The following is a 19,974-nucleotide window of genomic DNA, read 5'->3' on the forward strand; positions in this document are numbered from 1 at the left end:
AACATGTTACAAGAAGAAATGTGATTTGAGGGGTCGTTTATAAACAAAGGTCTATTGCTGAAAATGGGTAAAATGTAGAAGTTTGATATCTTCAGAAAAAATACTTGAAATTGGTTTATCTTTGATATTCTGAAACCAAAAAGGTGAAAAAAGATTTACTCAAAAAGTTATTACTTAAATTGTTGTTAAAATAACACGTAAATATTGAACGACCCCTTCAAAAGATGTATCATTTTTTTATTCAAAAAGTTGCCGAAGACTATATTGAGCTGAGACACGCCGTTTAACCGCAAATATATTTGTCCCGAAATCTCAATTTCTGGCCCATAGTGCAGTGTACCTTGACGAGTTGTACTATCGTGTACAGACTGAACATGGAGTTTTCGAAAGACCGGTGGTGAGAGCTGCTTGTATCTCCTGGAATGCCAGCCAGTGGATCTGATTCGTTCTCCACGGAATCCATCTGTCTCGTTAGATCGTCCAGCAGCAGTTCTCCTGAATCAAAATCTTCATTCCTAGGCTTCGAAGTAGTACTGACCGCAAGGCTCGCTGTCGTGTCCAATTTCGTGTATTTCTTTCATCTGCGGTATGGGGAATATTTCGGCATTTTTCACATTGTTCTTGCACGTTCTTTTTAAGTTACCCTTTCGGAATGACCAACTCGCGCCGAGGTTTATTTTTTACGATTTTTATTCCTTTTTATGTGTATAATGTACTTGTTTTTTAAATTTTATTTAATGTTTTTTTTATTATAAAACGACAAAATCGTAGCCATACTTTTTTTACTTTTAATCATTAATATATAATATATATTCTCCTTACAATCCATTTTTAATTTTACTTTACTTTCAGTTTCCAGTTTTTTTTTCTTCTGCTTCTGTTTTTAACACCGTTCACTGTCAGTTTTTGATGATTTTCTTTTTTGTTTGTTTTTACTTTCTTCTTTGTCTCTTTACGTTCATTACGCTTCTACCTTGGTTGGTTGCTTGGTTGATTGGTTGTTCCTGTTTTGTTTCGCTTTCTGCACGATGTTGTAGCAATGTGTGTGTTATTGAGTTGTTTGTTTTTTTTTTTTTTTTGTTTGTATGTGTGAGTGTTGGTTGGTCGAATGTCCGTCTAGTAAGTATAAGTACCTCTGTTTGGTTGTGTATGTGTGAGTTCACGTTCGAGTCGATAACATTTTCTTCCATTCTTTGCTCGTCTTTTTTTTTTGCCCCATAAATAAAAACTACAGCATTACTTTTGCCTGTGGCTGTGGTTCTTCGCACCACTCTTCTACTACAATTACAACTATAACAGCTTGTGCTCAATATCTCATCAATACTATTCATCAATCGGGGGGTTTCCCACATTCGCCGGTTGCGTCCTCAGTTTTTCAATGAGTTGGTTGCCTCGTTGTAGAAATAAACGTCCGTAAAAATAAGTGTTTTTTTTTTGTTTAGTGCCTGGTTGCAACTCTTCTTTTGCCCGTATATGTTTTTTTTATTTTTTGTTTTGTTTTTTTTCACACTATGTTTTTGCTTCTCTTCCTGCTCTCGCTGTCGACTACTAATAATTTGGCTAAACATGCATCATTCGCTATTAGGTTTGTTTGCTGTCACATTCAATTTACTATAACGGCTGCTTTTAGTAGACGTGTGTACGTGTGTGTGTATGTATTGTATGTTTTTTTTATCTGCGGTGACGTGTGTTGTTTTGTAACTATAATCCGCCTGCTTTTTTTTGTTTTGTTTTGTTACTCTCTTAATAATAAAAATCTCTCAATTTACCTACTAGCGGGTTTGAATATTTCGCCGTTCTTCTTCGAAGATTCGACGACACTGTCTGTCGGTCGCGGAACTAAACTAGCACTTTCCTTTTATTTTGTCTATTTGTTAGCTCAGTAAACTACTTCCATTTTAACGATATCCTTTTGTCGCTTTTTGCTTTGTTTGAGTTAATGTCTTTTTGTTCATTTCCTTCTTTTCTTCCATTGTTTTTTTTGGTTGCCTTTAAAGCTCTCATGTTTGACTGTTTTTAATTAGTAAACAATTCTTATATCTTCTTTGTTCTTTGTTGATTGGTTGGTTCACCTTTTTTTACTTTTTCAAGCAGCTTCAAGAATAGGCTCAAATTGAAGAGGATGGTTGTTTAGCGAGAAGGAGTCGGCACTGCTCTTGTTGGTTGATGTTGATTCGAAATATCCGTGTATCCACTCTTGGGGATAGAAACATGGATGGCTGTGTGCGTGTATTCTTCGATTAACGAATGATTACTGCTGTTTGTTGTTGGAGTAGCAGCGAGATAGTAGATAGTAGTGATAATTGTTGATAGAATAAGTAGGAAAATTCTGTGTCCCACAAAGCAATCGTTTTTCTTGTTTTGTTTCACAAACGTTGTATACATATTCATAACAAACGTTGTAGGTTTCAATTGGTGGTTTGTTCCACAAATGCTCCGGCTTAGCATGTTTCTATTTTTTCCTAACCTTTATAGTAAAAATCTGCATAAGAAAAACTTTCAATTATGTATAATTTTCGAATGTGCGCAGCTGTGATCCGCTCGCAAACATTCCTTCTTTTTTCTACATGTAAACATTTATCTATGATCTAGCACGAAATTATCCGAAAGAAAGTTCTAGTGTCTCTGTGTATTCCAGTTCAGTGTGAAGCTATGTATAATTGTTTTTCTAATCATATACATGCTGTCAATTGTGTACGGAAGGGTCTTCTAGAATGTCAGCATTTAGCATTTGGCTGAGTAGGCCTTGATAATTCGTTTCACGTGACAAGAGGAGAGAATAAAAAACAAATCCCTCGGTTAAGAAAAGTTTGTTGGTAGGTATGACAACGAAGAAACTGATACGGCCGTTTATTTTTTCAACTTGGACACACGACCATTTAGACATCCAGTGGGTAATTTGTGTTTCTGTGCGAAAATTGTCCAATTATTGATAACTATTATCACTCAGCATCTGCTGAGACTTCCCTCGTAAAAGCTGAACCGAGTTAAAAAGATATTTTTTTAATATTTAAACTAAATTTTCAACAAAGTCCCGCATAATTGACGGTCAACACACACTGTAGGTTTCAAAATATTGCACTAAACCAAAAAAAAGGGTCAAAATCTAACCGAATGGAAGAGTTTTCGTCGACAGCAGATTCGGACACGATGAAATTTTCCGGCAATGCCGGGAAAATCTTCAATCTTTATAATAAAAATCACAAATAACAACAATTCTCCTGTGCCTTGGTTTTGTCCCGCTTTCAATTAAAGTATAGTACCGAAATGTCCAGCCGTTCGTCCCATCCCATAAGCATTGCCGTGCTTTTATGCTTTTTTAGTTCTCTTCAAATTGACTTAAGTGTTGTTTATATGTTTGAAATTTTCGCTTATGAATTTCTATTGTTCTATTTTCTAAACCGTGTGTCTCCACCCGCATAGTAAAAGAAGGTCAGTAGGAGGTTAGGTTGGCTTAAAATCCAAGCCCAGTGTTTTTAAAAAGGTCCAAATGGTTTCAGAACTTCATCCGTAGGTACAGAAATCTGTATTTTGCAAATTAATTCACCGACTACCAAAGAATTTGGTGCGGAAAATTCGGCACGAGATTCAAGCAGTGCGCAAGAACGGGCATGACTCGTTCCCGTGAGATCCGAGCACCAAAAAACAAGTTTTTGTGGGAAGTTTTTGTGCAGCTCAACCGCCTGTGGAAACACACACTCGCGGACTTTGGGTCTCGAACCGAAACAAATCAATAACCATCATGATGGGGCGGGAAGGATACGGCTGTTCGGGGTTCCTCCTAATGTGGAAGTAAGATTGAGCACCGAAAGAAAAAACCGGGTAGCTACTAGAATTTATGGGGTGTCAGATTTTCAGTCTGTGCTGTAAAAGTTGCAGTGTTAGTAATGGTAGTAACAGTAGTAGTGGTAGTAGTAGTAGTAGTAGCAGTAGCAAATAGTAGCAATAACAGTTTAAGAGGTTTAAGGTCAAAAGTACAAAAGTGTGTTTGTGTGTGTGTAAGTGTGTGTACTAGTGTGTAATTGTTTCGTTCAAATCTGTTGGTACGTGTGTCTTCTGTACACATAATAGCGTATTCTAGTTTTACTTGTTTTTATTAAACCGTCTCTGTCTCGTTTCGCTAAAAGGAATAAATTTGACACATATTTCACCACGCTTCCGGGGTACGTTTGATTATCAACTTGTCCTCCCTACAACACCTGTGTTTGTTTGTTTGTTTCTTGGTTTGATCCAATCGTTCGATCGATATCTATTCTCTAGTAGAGTTTTTTCTTCTAACTTTCATCTCTTTCTGCTCTAAATAGTATGTGAATAGTAATAAGCCATAGCAGTAACAAATACGAGAGACAAATGTTCAATACTGTGTGCGAGATTCGCTTCCCCCGTTTCTCTGCCAGGGAACGAAAACTGATTAGACGTTAAATGTATACAAAAAAAAGTAAACAAGCGTAAAGTAAAAAAAAATGCTTACACGATAATAATAGTATAGGGTAAGAATATTGCAATCATAATACACCAATTTCTACGCTTCTTTCTTAGCTAGTTAGTTGCCCCCTTTTTTCTTCAAATATGTTTTGTTTAAAGTTAAAAATTTCTACTAAATTTGATTTTTAAACAATTGTTTTTTTTTGTTACTTGTTTGTTTGTTTTGTTTGTTTGTTTCACAAATGCACAAAAAAGAGCTTTGATTTGATTGTATCGCATTCAAACTCTCTAGATCTCACTTGTTTCGTGCGTGCGTGCGTGCGTGCGTACGTTCTTTCCATCTCTCGCCTCGCGCCGCTTCACCATCGCGCGCGCGCTCTGCCTAGCGTAGATTTGTTTGCTTATGTTTTTTTTTTCTTTTTATAAACGTAGTACGAACAGTTGCTTCCTTATTTGATTAAACTTCAAATACATTGATATATTTTTTTGATATTTAATTACTTTTTCACGTGGTTTGCTTTGTTATACAATAGATAGATTCTAACGTGTGGTTTTTCTTTTGTTGTGTTTGTTTCACTTGCTTATAAGGAAAAGGGATAGAATATTGATATTTTGCATTTGTTTGCACAGCTTAAAGTTAAAATAATATTTTTTTTTTCAAATTATAATAAATATAAAGTAGAGATTTTTGCTCGCAATAGGGTGCTTGGTACAATGCAATAAGAGATTTGTTCTGTGGTTTCGTCTTTTGTGATCTGTCCTATTTCGTTGGGTGTGTGTGTTAGTGTCATTCGTATTCTGTGTGTGTGTATTTGTAAGAATTATCGTTCAAACTACTGTACAATTTTCAATACCATTAGTTCCTTGCACTTAGTTAACACTTATTTGTTTAACGGAAAGAATATAAGCAAAAAAACAGTACAGCTTTCCCACTTGTTTATTTTTCTCTTGTTTCTACTCTCTTTCTATCTTTTTTTTTTTACTTCTCTCAGTAACTAAAATTTCTAACGACTTTTGGCTAGCAGCAATAACGAGCAATAATGTTTGTTGTCTATATGTGTATAAGTCTGTATGCGTGTGTGTGTATGTATGTTATGTATGTATGTGTGTGTGCACATGTGTTGTACACGTGAAAATGTCTGAATGAAATCTCTTTTCCTCTTCTATCCCTTCATCCCTTTCATTCTAATAACTAAGTAGAATTGAATGTGCTTAATTCAGTAGGATTAGTGATAGTGATAGAAATAGTAATAGTTTAGTAGTAGTAGTAATAGTAATAGTATTGGTAGCAGTGGTAGCAGTAGCAACAGTAATAATAATAGTAGTAGTAGTAAGAGCGGTAGTAGTAGTAGTTAGAATAGTAGTAGCAGAAAGGTTAACAGCGATAGTAGAACTGGTGCATTGGTCGGTCGGCCAACCGACCGGGAGATAGAGGTTGCAGCAATCCTAGAGAAAGGTTAAATCTCGAAACAAAAACTAATCGTCTACAAATAACATTAGTAGATACGTTTTTCTCCATCTAAGGAATTAATTACGAGTAAGTGGTTTGTTTGATTTTACTTTAAGAGCTAAGATATAGTTAGTGATATCCATTTACTTTGTTTGCGGTTTTTAGTAGTCGTGTACGGGGCTTCGAAACAACTGCTTGTTCGTCAGCTTATGAGCGTAAGTGTGTGTGTGTGTGTGTGTTTGGATGTAGGTGTGTGTATACATCTATGAGTGTGTATATTGTTCAGTGTGTGTCGATTCATGAATGATGATAAGAAGTTTTGCTTTTGTGGTATCGATTTTCGTTTACAAGTATATAATAAGAGTTTGAAGATTAGAGATTTATCGCTAAAATATAACATCATCTGATTGTCGAGATTTCTCATATTTATATTCGAATATTTCCGGAAGCGACCAGAGCGGTCAGCCTTCCATCCTATTCCGGTCCATGTTCGTTCGCCCATCAGTCACCGATCGTTTTTTTTTCTTCTTCTGAAAATGGCGATATTTCTGCTATGATGCTGGCTTTTTTTCTGGTCTGCTGTGTGTCACACGCTGTGCCTATGTCTTTGTGTAAATATTTTTTTTAATTTTCCTAATTTTGTTTACCCATTGTTTATGATTTCATTTTTTTCACTATCGCCTTTTTCACCCTTTTCATCCTTTTTTATGTAGATTAATATTCTAAATATATAGTTTTAATATACCTTTTTATCATAATAATCATAAAAAACTGTTTAATGATTTAATCACCACTTTTTATAGTTACTTTTCTATGATTTCTCCATTTTTTTTAATATATAATTACTATAGTAAGTGTTCTCTTTCACTTCTGTTGGTTTTCTTCGATAAGCTCAAAAAATGCAACGCCTATTTTTCTCTTATTTTTCCTAGCGTGTCTGTGTGTGTGTTTGTGTGTGGGTGGATGTGTGAATGTTTGTGTCGGTGTTACTGTCGTTACGCGTATTTTGCGCCCAGCGTGGATATTTTTCTTTTTCTTTTTTTTTCAATGAACGTGTGGGAGTTGGATAGTTCTGCAATTTACACATTGATGAATTGTCACGCGTCATGTATATCTCTCTCTCGTGAATGATTGTTTTTAGCAGTATTTCCATTACAAAATGATTGAAGTTTATATTTTTTTCTGAGTTGTTGCCCTCTACTGTACACCTGGTTGATTTGACACATTTTCTTTTCTATCTCAATTGCGGTAGTTACTATTTGTCTGAACAATACGGCGACAGTCACACGCGCTTAAACATATTTTAGCGAAATTAGGTAGGGGAATTGTAGAGAAGAGAAGTGTCAGCGTTTTGAAGAAGTCAACCAATTTACTGGTGGTAGTTTACGGTTTAACCTATTCATACTCATTCCCTTATTTGGCAAATGATCACAAAACAAATCACATTTCCCGGCACGGTGTATCTTCTTGTTTTTTTTTTTTTTTGTTTTTATTCGCTCTCTCGCTCGCTTGTTTACACACTCGACGTTCTACTATTGGTTTTCGCGTCGAAACGACTCGCACGTGGTACCAATTGAAATTGAAACATCACTGAAAGCCATCCTAGCAACCGTTTTTCTTTAACCACAGCAAGTGTACGGGGTGAACAATTCTATACCTGAGATTTCAACCCCACGCGATGCGTGTGATGGCTTCCAGCGGCAGACCGGCAAGCGAGCAGCACTTTCGACGCGAAAGCTATTGCAACTAAGACGAAAAAATCTCCTTTAAATCTTAACGTAAATGTCTCATAAATAACTACAACTTAAACAATTAACAGTGAATATAAGCAAAACGTGTAGTTTCTATTGATTGCATTCGGCACGCTTTCCAGCGCTTTGAGGTTCAGTCCGCTAATCAGCAACCCACCCAGCAGGAAAAAGCCAACTGGAAAGCGTGCCCGAATCCTAACCTAACTTTTTACACCGAAGTAAGTTATCGGTAACCGACCGCCACACTATAAGTGAGCGGAACCGGATGTAAACTTCTCCCCCTTTCTCTTTTTCTGTTTTCTCTCTCTTTCTCTCCCCCACTTGTGTCTGTATTAACAATTAAACATTAAACAATACTGGAAATAATTCGTTTTCTCATTGTTTTCGTTTTCTGGTTTGCCTGCCCATGATCAGCTCGGTATTTATTAGCAAAAATGTAAAAAATAATCCTTAACCTAAGAGCTAACTATCAGTTAATAATACATAAGGTTGTTTTCCTTCGAATTTCCTCGAACTGCCTTGGTCTCCCTTTGTTTACCTTCGCGTATGACTAACACACAATGATGGTTGCCATGGATTTTCTTTTAAAGAAGTTTAGTGTTGTGTAATAAGAGATAATAATTATAATGGTTTAAAAAAACAAACAAAAGGATCGATTGTGTTTCATTAAGTTTTTTTTCGAGGAGGGCGAGAAGGGGAAAAAAGTAATCTAAGTAAGTTCCCATTTAATCCGGCCACCGTTTTTTTTTTCTTCCTTACAATCTAAAAACCGAGTACCGATTTGCGATACGTCAAAAGAGAAAAAAAAAAGCTAAATAAACCGTAGTTGGTTTGAAATATGTAAAAAAACAAAACGAAGCGCAAGAAAAATCGTGTGATTCTGATTCTGATTTTTTTTTTGCTTTAGTTCAGATCTTCTGGTTGATCGCTCGCTCTAGTGAGCAAAAATTCTACTGCTGTCCCCCTTTTTGCTGCCTTCGGCTCCCACGATTCCCACCACTAGTACTGCCGATTGGTTGCTGATCCTAGTTAATAATCTTCTGTTTTTTTTTTAATACATTTAAATACGATTTTCTACAGCTCTCTTAAATAGTATCTGTTTTATCCCATATGTGTTGATTTCTGCTCCTGTTTTTTCGGGGTTTTCTTGCTAGCATTCGCTAAGGGTAATTTTCTCTTGTGATTAGTCTTTTGCTACATGCTTTCATGCCACACAAGCCTGTTTTTTTGCGGTAGTAGTAGTAGTTTTTTTTACTAGATTGTGTAAGACTTTTTTTCTGGTTTTAAAGGTATAGTTTGTTCCCATTTAACGCTTTTTGTTATCTTTCTCTAGTAAAAAGATTCTAATTCAATTTACACATTTGTCTGCGAAATTTGATTATGTGTGTGAGGGGTGTTGTTTGATTTAAAAGGTCGGCTTTGAACGGCATTTTTGGCCAAGCCCCATTTTTCCTATACAGTAGAACCGTTTGTGGTTGATGCAATGGCGCAGCGACGCAGTAGGCGTGGTCAGTTTACCTTCCATCCTGTTTCGTTCTTGTTTCTTTTTTTTTCGTTTGCATTCGTTTGCGGGCAGCCACTAACGAAGATTGAAACTGTTGAGTTCGGATCTCGAGTAATGTAGATTCAAATGGTTACACGAGACGCTTAGTTGAAAGATTAATATTCTAGCTTGCCACTACGGGGACCATTTCAGACCCGTAACGTTGGGGTTTATTCTCGGAGTTCTAGTTCAGCTAGGTGGTTGACTACTTGAGAAGAAGAACAGCTGATTCACACCGTCAATTTCCTTGTGTCGTGGCAGAATAGTGTGTTCCATAAGCAAGTGTAATCCGATTAGCTGCTGGCTTGCTTGCTTAAAATAATAGGCGACAATAATAATAGTACTAACAGCAGTAGTAGTTTTAGTAGTAGCAGTCGAAATAGTGGCGGTTGGTTGGGTTGCTGTAGGTTAATAGATTTTTAGATGTTTGATTTGGAAAAGCTGACACGTAGATGGTTCGATTCCGACAGCTGGTAGTTGTGCATCTTGATCAGTGCACAGACAGCATCCTCAATTGAACTGAGCTGTATCAGAGCCATCTTATGGTCTTTTCTGTAAGCGATTAAAACGAAGGAAAAACATAATTAGTGACTATTTTACAGACTTTGGAAATAGGGTGCTAAGAATTACAATTTTTGTCAAGAATCCTAGAAAAAGTATGATTCGACATTTACGTCAATCAAGCGGTTCGATTGGTAGAAAAATTATATAAAGGCTACTCTCAATCCTCAGAAAAGATACTTACGGGAAAAATTTGAATGCTTTGACCTCGAAACCATTTTTAGTGAAGGCTTCCTTAATCTCTTCCTCGGTGACGGTAGCTCTGAAATTAGGCAAACAAACAAAACAAACCGGTATTATAATACTGAGCGACCGAAAAAAGGATTACCCCTTCGGTGACAAAAAAAAGCACAAAACAATTATAACAACCGAAACGTACACACCGTTTTCCCCCAGGGAGCGATCGTTTTGAGTCCAGCACCGTCCAGCGGCGGACCGGGTACTTAAATTTACGGCCCTAAAATCCCAACACGGTCCCACCAGCGGAAACCACGCGGTCCTCCTCCATATCAAGCTGGTGGTGCTGGTCCGGTCCCCAGGTGGATGCGGTAAAATTTCATCACCAACGTGGTTGCCGTCTACCACCACCGACCGAACGGACACCACCATACCGAAGCGTCGGTTATCAGAAGCAACTTTTGCACCGCGGTGCGCCACCCGGAGCTTTACTCCTTTAATTACATTTACATAATAATTCTACCCAATGAAATAGATCGTTGTGAGAAGGTATCTGGTAACAATTTGATACCTATCATAAAAGCAAGCAGTGCATGCGAACTGAAATTGAAAAATATTGATTGCATCTAACTTGCTTAGTCATATTTAAAGCAATCAAAATTGCAACCATTTTGTAGTTTATAGATTAGTTTTTAACTATACTAGATAGGATCACATCATAATCATCGGCATCATTTGTATAATTTGCCGAGCGGACAATTGTTTTAAAGAACGGAAAACCTGGAGGAACAAACCACATTTTTCATGATGCTTTAAATCCGAACAAATTTAATTATTGTTGAACGTCTTAGTGAAATCTCAAATATGAGTAAAAGAGAAAAGGCTACAAGTTTTTTTAACCTCTTCGTTGAAGCTTAACCAATCTTAACCTAGTTACAAAACATAAACATGAAACATATTTTTTAAAATAATGTGTAATAATGTTACGTGTTAAATAATAAAGACAGTAGTTCTAAAAAGTATAATCTAAGCTTGTTGTCTGATTGTATCTGGGCTCATATCAATGGTGATAATTTCCTGAAGTGCATTGGGAATTTGGTTCATTCATTTTTTGGTCCGCAACGGTGGCCCGAAAGGTTCTCCTTCGCCGTAGCGAGACTGCACTATTGTTCAGTATTAATCGGCTGGCAAGAGTTGATTGACAGTTCGTCCTGCAAGAATAATGGTGAAGAACACGGTGTCTGCTATCTTAAGCCCCGAGTGGACCGTGTCAAGGTTTACCAGACAACGCAGGTCCTGATAAGGTGGTAGCTGTTCTCCGATCCATCCGAGATTTTTGAGAGCAAACCTAACGAATCTCGTCTGGATTCCTTCTACTTGCTGAATGTGAAGTATGTACTGCGGGCGCCATATTGCACTAGCGAAGTCCAGTTTGCTTCTAACAAGAGCTTTGTATATTGCCAATATAGCATGAGGATCACTAAAGTGACGGCCAATCTATCTTTGACTAGGTTATCAATGTGTCTATCGAAAGAGATACCCAGGACACCAAAATATTCTGCATGCGGCACTACTCTACTGCGGTAAACGTAATCGAAGATCACGGGACTAACTTTTCTGGTGAATGTCGTTACTGAGCACTTGTCTGTATTTACTTTTTCCGCGGTTTTCGCAGTACCTTTCAACACAGCCTACGCCGCAATTTGCGAGCTGCAATTTGTGGTAATCATCTGTGGACTTAATAATCAAAAAATATGTTTACATCATCTGTGTAAATTAGAATTCTTGCGTTGGTGATATAATCAGGCAATTTGTTCATTACAGTCACGAACAACAACGGTCCCAAGTAACTACCTTGTGGTACTGCAGAATGTATGGTAAATGAGTAAGATTAGTTGCCACGAATTTTAAAAAATTGTACTCTATACTTCAGATACGATATCAATATCAACCAGGTGTACAATGGACCTCGAATGCCAAACTCTTCAACTGCCTTCAAGATGCTAATAATGCTTGCGGTACTTGTCTTGTACTTCAACAGTCGGCTGCGAAGTCTGTCTAACCACACTTTTTTACATTAAATTAGTTAGTGCAGGCCGGAATTACGTCCATCTAACTCAGTCCAAGGCAACTGACCTCGCTCGCTGTGCCCCTCGTCGTCTTGTTCCGTTGTTCCGAACTCAATGCAAAAACAATCTTTGCCGGATAGTTGTCCGGCATTCTAGCAACATGTCCTGCCCAACGTATCTGTCCAGCTTCATGCACTTTCTGTATATGTACTGGGTTCGCTGTAGAGACTCGCAAGTTAATGGTTCATCCTTTGCCTCCATGCGCCGTTCTCTGGCGCGCCGCCAAAGATGCTTCTTAGCGCCAGCCGTTTGAAATCTGCGAGTGCCGTTAAGTCCTCTTCCAGTCGAGTCTCCACATGCCCGTAGAGGACAACAAGTCTAATTAGAATTTTGTCACTTTGTGCGGAGGTTCAGATTGTTCGTTCGCGAGAATTTATAGTCGGTTACGTCCAGAATTTTCCATAGCTTTTGTCGATTTACACTATCATATGCGGCCTTGAAATCAATGAACACGTAATGCGTGGGAACTCGAAATTCACGGCACTTTAGGGGGATCAGTCGTAGGGTGAAAATTTGGTCCGTTGTAGATCGACCCTCCATGAAGCCGAATCTATTAGCCATTGGCCCCAAACGATGGAAGACAACTTGGGAAAGCACGTTATAAGCGGATTCATTCCAGCGTTACGGGACACAATTGGCACCCATTGTTACCCTGTGAATCGCCTCCGGTTTCACGAAGTTTTTGGCAAATACCTTGTAAAATCGTTGTTTAAAGAGTATTTTATTTTCCACTAGAATGCTAGGGATTTGATGAAACAGGAACCGATCTGCATAGTAGGGATAGTGTCCCGTAACGCTGGAACGTGTCAGCGGCGTTCAGGAAAGTGATTTGCTCGGGAGTTCTCCCTATCCAGCTAATCGTCTTTCTTATAGATAGGGCAAATAACCTCGCACTTCCACGCCTCCGACAGTCCTTCCGTATTCCAAATCTTAATATCAGCCGGTGGATATATTTCTTCGTTGCACTAATGAATTCACCTTCTCCACCCACTCCGCTCCTATTTATTGCGGTCATCCGCCTACACGCCGTTCAGGTGTTCATGGTAGTGTTGCTTCAAACTTCCGATCACCGCACGGTCGTCAATCAAGATTCCTCCATCCCATGTTCCTTACTTCCAATCGTTAGTCCGTTTTCGTCGCCTGGGTCTTTGCCGATAGTTCCGATTAGAGTTATTATTACTTACGTCGTTCATTGCTCAAAGTCATTCCTAGAGAGCATGATTTTTGCAGAAAATCATTCCCCCGAATGTACCATTACCCAGAACGAACCATTCCCTAGAAAATAATGCCCTAGAAAGAACCATTTCATAGAAAATTATGAAGAAAAATATGCTGGCTTACAACTGAAAGCAAAATTAGAAAAAGAAGTATATATTCCACCATGTCCCCAATAGCTCGATCTCCACCTACCCCAATGTAACGCTAGCGATTTAAAGTTTCTGTAACTGTGGCTTCGCGCCGATTATTAATTTTGAATTGTAAATCATTTCGTGAATTTTGCTTCGACGTTCTAATGTATCTAGAGCAGACCAAGCAAACGACAGTTCCAAGTTGTGCCAAGACAAACCGCGCAGGGCCAATCGTATGAACCTTCGCTGCAATCGTTCAATTCAAAGTTTCCAAACAAGTTTAAACTGAGTGAGCAGGTTCAATTAGACAAAGCTTGATATTTTGTAAATGTTTGTCACGCAAATTGTAATCAACGTTCTGAGGGAAACATGCAATCTATTGTATTGTAATGGATTCTTAGAAAAATTTCCAATCAATTGATACCAATATCTCTAGAATCCATTGAGGAATGACTGATTTATAAGTGTGCAAACTATAACCACTTTTCGTAAGGTACATGTTCGCTTTTCGTTTTTCTTAAGTGCACCCCAATATAGAAATCAAAGACGTAGTCCTAAGTCAAAAACTGGCAAGAGAAAAGTACTGGCATGAAAAAGAATGAACGTGACAGAATGAATGGGGCATTAAAAGAGAAAAAAAATGATAAAAGAATAGGAGAGAAAAAGAAGCTGAAATGAAAAAGAGGCACAGCGGGGCCAAAAATGGAAAAACGGGATAGAAATGAAGAAAAACAGGAGACAATATGAGAGCAGAAAAATGGAGAAACGCAAACAGAAAAAGAAAAACAAAAGGTGCGGCAAAGGGACAGAAAAAGAAGAAAATGAAGAGCAAAAAAAAAGAAAACAGAAGACAAAAGGGATAAATAAAATGAACAGGATGTGATAGAAAAGGAGGAACAGAACAGGCCCAAATGAAAAATGGGATAGAGAAGAAAAAGGTAGAGTTAAAAGGAAAAAGACGTAAACCGGGATCGAAAAAAAGAATAAACACAGGACAGAAAGTGACAAAAAATTAGACAGGAAGAGAGAAAAAATACAAACAAAGGTGCAGAAAAGGAAAAACAAGTGAAAATCCAGAGGAGAGAGCAAAAAAAAGCCGTAAAAAATGGGACCGGAATAACGGAACAGTCAAAGAGGAAGCAGTGGCCAGAGAAAACGAGAGCAGAAAAAACGAGAGAGAAAAGGATAGGACACTAGACTGGACCGGACAGGAAAAGAAGAAAAACTGTAAGTGAAAAGGTGGAAAACGTGCCAAGAAAGGGAAGACGGAATGGGTAGTAAGAGAAACCAAAAGGGAAAAGAAAAATAACGACGGAGTAAAAAACCCACAGAGGAAATGAGCAAAATGGGAAAAAAGGTCCAACTAGAAGATCGTGTTTTAGGAAACAGGAAAGAAACAGGAAAATGAGATGGACAAAGTAGAAAAGAAAAATAGGAAAAATGGACCAAAGAAAAAGGTAAAACGGAAAAGAAAAAGACAAAAGCACGCGATAAAAATGGAAAATCGGAAGAAAGAGAAAAGAAGGAGCATCAAAATAAGGGCAACGGTACGCGCCGACGACAAAAAGAGTTAGAAAAATGCAAAAATTGGAAATGAAAAAAAAGGCAAAAGAGAGCAGAAGAAACGAAAGGAAAAGAGAGGAAGGCAAATTAGACACTAGACTAGACCAGATAGAAAACGAAAAACCGTGACAGAGAAGGTGGAAAAACGGTAGAGAATAAGAAAGAAAACGAGCCAAGAAAGGAAAGAAGGAACAGGCAAAACAGAAAAACCAAACGAGAAAAGAAAAATAGCGACAGAGTAAAAAACCAACAGAGGAAATCAGCAAAACGGGAAAAAGCCAAACTAGATATAAAAGCAGAAAGATGGAACACGATTCCTCTTAGAAATGGAGGAAATCAGCGTGGAGAAACATATGAGAACAAGAAGAAAAGAAAAACAGGAAATATAGACCAAAAAAACTGGAGAAAAAAACAAAAACGTGAGATAAAAAAAGGAAAACCAGAGCAAAAAGAGAAAAAAGGGAGCCAAAACAGAATAAAACAACACGAAAGATGGGAATACGGAGCATCAAAATGAGAGCAACGGAACAGATGAAGACGTAAAACGAGAAGGAAAGGAGATAAAAAGAGCTAGAAAAATACGAAAACTGGAACTGGAAATGAAAGAAAAGAGAAGAGAAAAGAATGAAAATGAGAAACAACGTAAAACGAGTGAAAAGCATGAGAAAGGAGAGAACTGACAATAAGAAAATTTGAATAAATACAAAAACATGAATAAAACAGGAAACACGAGACAGAAAAAAAGGAAAACGAGAGAAAAGGTGGAAAAACGGATGGAAAGTGAGACCGAAAACCAAAAATAAGCTACAGAAAAGAAAAAAAACGGAACGAAAAGTGGAAAAACAAGACTGGAAAAGAGAATAGACAGAACAGAAAAGAGGTAAAACGTGTGAGAGAATAAGACGAAAAATGTTTTCATCTATACCTGTAAAAACGGATTTCTGTCTGTCCGTATGTTCCTTATAGACTCGGAAACTACTGAACCGATCGGTGTGAAAATTTTCATGCAGGGGTTTTTGGGGCCTGGGAAGGTTCTAATGATAGTTAGAGTCCCCGCCTCCATACAAATGAAACACAAATTTCTGCATAACTCCAGAACTAATCAATCATATGGAACCAAATTTGGCATGTGGGGGTTTTAGGAGGCAAGAATTTATGATCAATTAGGACCCCTCCCCCTTTTGGGAGGGGAGGCTCCCATACATATGAAATACAAATTTCCTCATAACTCTAGAAATAATCAAGCAACTGGAACCAAATTTGGTAGGTGAGGGTTTTCGTAGGCAAGAATTTTTTCTATGGTGTATTGGGACCCCTCCCCTCTTTAGAAGGGGGCTCCAATACAAATAAAATACACTGAAGTCGCTTTTTACGCGATTATTTTTACGCGAATTTCGGAAATCGGTTTTTTACGCGATTTTCGGAATTTACGCGATTTTCGAAATTGACGCGGTTTTTTTACCTTGTATCTCGAGAACCAATCAAGCAAATGGAACCGAATTTGGTATGGGTGGCAGCCCCCTGCCAAAATCATCTCTGCCTAGGTTTATTCGTTTTCCTAGGTCTACTGACCTCTACCAAGTAAGGAGAGGATTACCCCTGCGAAATGGATTCTTTCCACGAACAGGTTTTCCATGAAATGGTACATTCCGCGGAAGGTTTTTCGAGAAATGGTATTTCGCGTTATGGTCAACCGAGAATTGGTTTTCCGCAAAATGGTATTCGACGAAATGTTATACAATCACGGCGAATATTTAAATGCTATCCGTTTTATTTTATCTGGCTAAGCAATGGGGGGAGTTGTTTTCTACTTTATTGTGAAGAAAAATTACAAATTTGTATATTAAACTACACATGCGTTATCATAGTTACGTAACTGCCAAGATGCATCTAAAGTTGAACTCCTCAGAAACGTACAAATACTCGAGATTCTGACAAAGTTCACCCAAGATTCACAATTTATGTACAACACAGATTAATTTGTGGCAACACGAAGTTTGTCGGGTCAGCTAGTTTCAAATAAAAACTCCAAAATCCTGTTTTCAAATCCAATTTCAAGTCCAATTATTTCCAGTTCAATTTGGGAAATCATCCAAAGTTCAAATTCAAGTCTAATTTTATGTTCTAGGGCAAGTTCCAAATCTAATTCCTAGTCCAATTTTACCTTTGATTATAAATCTAGTTGCAATTTAAAATCCGCAGTTCTAATCGACTGGTAATTTTATGATGAGTAATAGATGGGTTCGCCATCATACTCCGTTTCTCCAGGCCAAAACAGTCTTCTGAAAGGTTGGGTACCCTACGTTTTGCTTATGTCTAGACACGCTAATGTTTAGGTTTACTGACTCCTAGTTACAAACCCTACAAACGACGGCGTAACGATTTACGATTGTAAAGCTAAGAGCCTTTAAACGGCTAGAGTTTCAGTCGAGCTAGCGTTATTAGAACTACTAATATTCTACTGAATAATCTATAACTTTCTAAAAAGTGGCTACTTCTGAGACCAAATTTTCTATGGAATGGTAGGTTCTGGAAATGGTGCTTCCGGCGTAATGACTTTCCGGGGAATGATGCATTCTAAGAAATAGTTTTTTGGGAAATGTATCATTCTGAGGTATGGAATACTGGGGAATGGATTTCGTACAATACGGTTAAATCAGAATACTATAATCCGAATGGCAAATAAATAGAAATACAAGTAAAAAAACTGAAATGATTGGAATTCACTTTAAATACAGAAATACTTTTCATGCATACAAAAACATTGTCGTCAGATATTAGATTGGATGTCACGACGAATTAACCATTTAGAAGATCCAGAAACTCCGGTTTAGGTGAACAGTTCATAAAACCTAAAGTTTCGCAACCTGTATTATTTTTACTCGGATTAGCGTTTTTAGTGTAGATATTCTGCCAGTTTGATTTTCTCCGAACGCAAATAAATGCTAAAAATCTTTTCATCAAACAATTTAAAGTTGATCTTTCCTCTCACTGTCACTGCTGGCTAATCAATAAACAGTTTTAAATAAACTACTGTCTAATTTTCGCATGCTTAAATTACGCTAAAATACAAAGCCACCCTATTTGAATAGACTTGTCTCAGATTTGCAAACTAATCCTCAACATTAGTCCGCTCGGTCTACGGCCGCCGGCCGGGTGGTTTTCCATCGAACACAAATTCTATCTTAAACGTCATCTTCGGTTTACCATAAAAAGCCACGTTTTATCACTATACTAACGTTCCACTTTGGGGTCTACCCGAGCGCAACATTGCTGGCACTAAATCCACTTATTTAATTACAATTATCTTTTATTAGTTCCCAACATACGAGCATCCCTCCTCCATGGCTTTGGCTGTGGCGCAACAAGCGCTTCATCCCCGTAACCAAACTATTAATTTTTACCAACCATCCTCTCTGCCTAGCTCCAGCACTACTCTACTCACTACATTCCCACCCGCAAAAAGTTCCCCAAGCTAGGTTTAACAACGACGGCAGACAAAGACAAAGGATTTAAAAAAAGAGACTGTCGTCCTCCTATGCCTGGCCGGCCGGTAGCATTGAGGATGAAATGAGCCGTACTTTCCCCATCGGAGACACCAGTAGTGAGTACCGACCCGTACCGACCGGCCCCAAAGGACGACCAGACCCAGGGCCCAGGGTGATGATGGAAGATAATTAAAAGTTTACCCTTTCGCCCTCGTCGGTTTCAAACCGGATGGCTGGCTGGCTGGCTGGACGGAACGACCACCGTGGAGTGCATTATGTCGCTACGAGCCGTGGGACCGCAGGCGCTAGCAAAAATTCAAATTGGAAGCACTATATTGAAGAATAATACGCCCGGACTTTGGAATGAGGCAAAAAAACTAAAGCAAGAGAAGACTCGAGAGGTGAGGAGGGGCGTTAGATACTTACGGAATGTTGCTTAAATGCAGTGTGGCAGACGGTGGATAGATGTTCTGGTAGTTTTTGCTGCCCGGTTTCTTGAACCGATGCAGGGGATTCTGTGCGTAGTCCCGGGTCAGACCGGCATCGGGTTGACCCTCCTTCGGCAACTGTACCGTCTGATGCTTGCTGGCCATTACACGGATCGTCTTGTTCCAGATGCGGAGCTTGTCCAAATGGGTCATTGCTGCGTGCGTGGGGCGAAAAAAAATGGTTAGAAAGAATTAGCGAGCGTTGATTACAATTTAGCAATTTTAATAACTAGAGAGATTGCAGGGTTATTTATCTGAACGGAACAACTAAACGGGTTACCAAAATGTATTTTCGATGCATTTTTCATAGGATTTGCTAAAATCCCTGAGATGACCTAGAAAAGTGATTAAATGCTTGATTGTCTGACGTTTCGACCCTTTTTTATTATCACTTCCTCGAAGTAAATGTTGTTGGGGGTATTTCGATCTGCTCTGCTTTTTCCCAATAAAAAATAACAATTTGGTAATTAAAAATTGCACAATACTCGCTAGAAAGCTTGCGAAATAATTCCCGTACAATCATATCCATCGAAGTGTTATTTGCAAAATTTGGTCAATCAGAATCAATAATCCCATTCCTTTCCCTTCGCTTGTCACTGTCCCCCAATCGGACACCGCCGAGCTCGCCAGGCCGATTATTCCGGTGGAACGACGTAATTGATTTGCTTCCAGCAGCGATCGGCGAGTGTAAACAGCCGACATTAAGCTGACGCGCACGACATTTCCGAATTTTCATTTACTACACACACCGTCGCACTACTCGGTACTTCCAGTGCCGAATTCACAGACAGGCGGGTTTTGTTTTTCCTCCGAATTCATTCCAAATGCAGACCGAAATGCCCACGGAGCGGCAGTAGAGGAAAAACGTACCTTCGAATAAAATAAAATAACCGACAGGAAATTGACTGCGTTACAAAATATTTATCATCACACGGATTTCATCATCCCCGCCCTCTGCATGCATCATCCCCGTCCCCTGCCCGAAGGATGGCCCACAAAATCCGCATTGAACTACCAACCGGCACACTCCGAGATTTACGCCCACCGGGC

General features: G+C 38.5%; 1 protein-coding gene across 5 annotated transcripts in view; it reads right to left on the reverse strand.

Annotated features, from left to right (window-relative positions):
* Window positions 1-701: 701 nt before the first annotated feature.
* The window catches only part of LOC128745571 (polypyrimidine tract-binding protein 2), a 556,866-nt gene continuing 537,593 nt past the window's right edge, over window positions 702-19,974 (reverse strand). For all 5 annotated transcript variants that reach the window (XM_053842646.1, XM_053842649.1, XM_053842645.1 and 2 more), the window contains 3 exons: window positions 18,863-19,079; window positions 9,915-9,992; window positions 702-9,721 (listed from right to left, as the gene is read on the reverse strand). In XM_053842646.1, the coding sequence (XP_053698621.1) occupies window positions 9,589-9,721; window positions 9,915-9,992; window positions 18,863-19,079 (428 nt within the window). In that variant the 3' untranslated portion in view covers window positions 702-9,588. The remainder of the gene's footprint in view (window positions 9,722-9,914; window positions 9,993-18,862; window positions 19,080-19,974) is intronic.

This window comes from Sabethes cyaneus, chromosome 1 (assembly GCF_943734655.1).
Source record: "Sabethes cyaneus chromosome 1, idSabCyanKW18_F2, whole genome shotgun sequence".
Classification (NCBI taxonomy): domain Eukaryota; kingdom Metazoa; phylum Arthropoda; class Insecta; order Diptera; family Culicidae; genus Sabethes; species Sabethes cyaneus.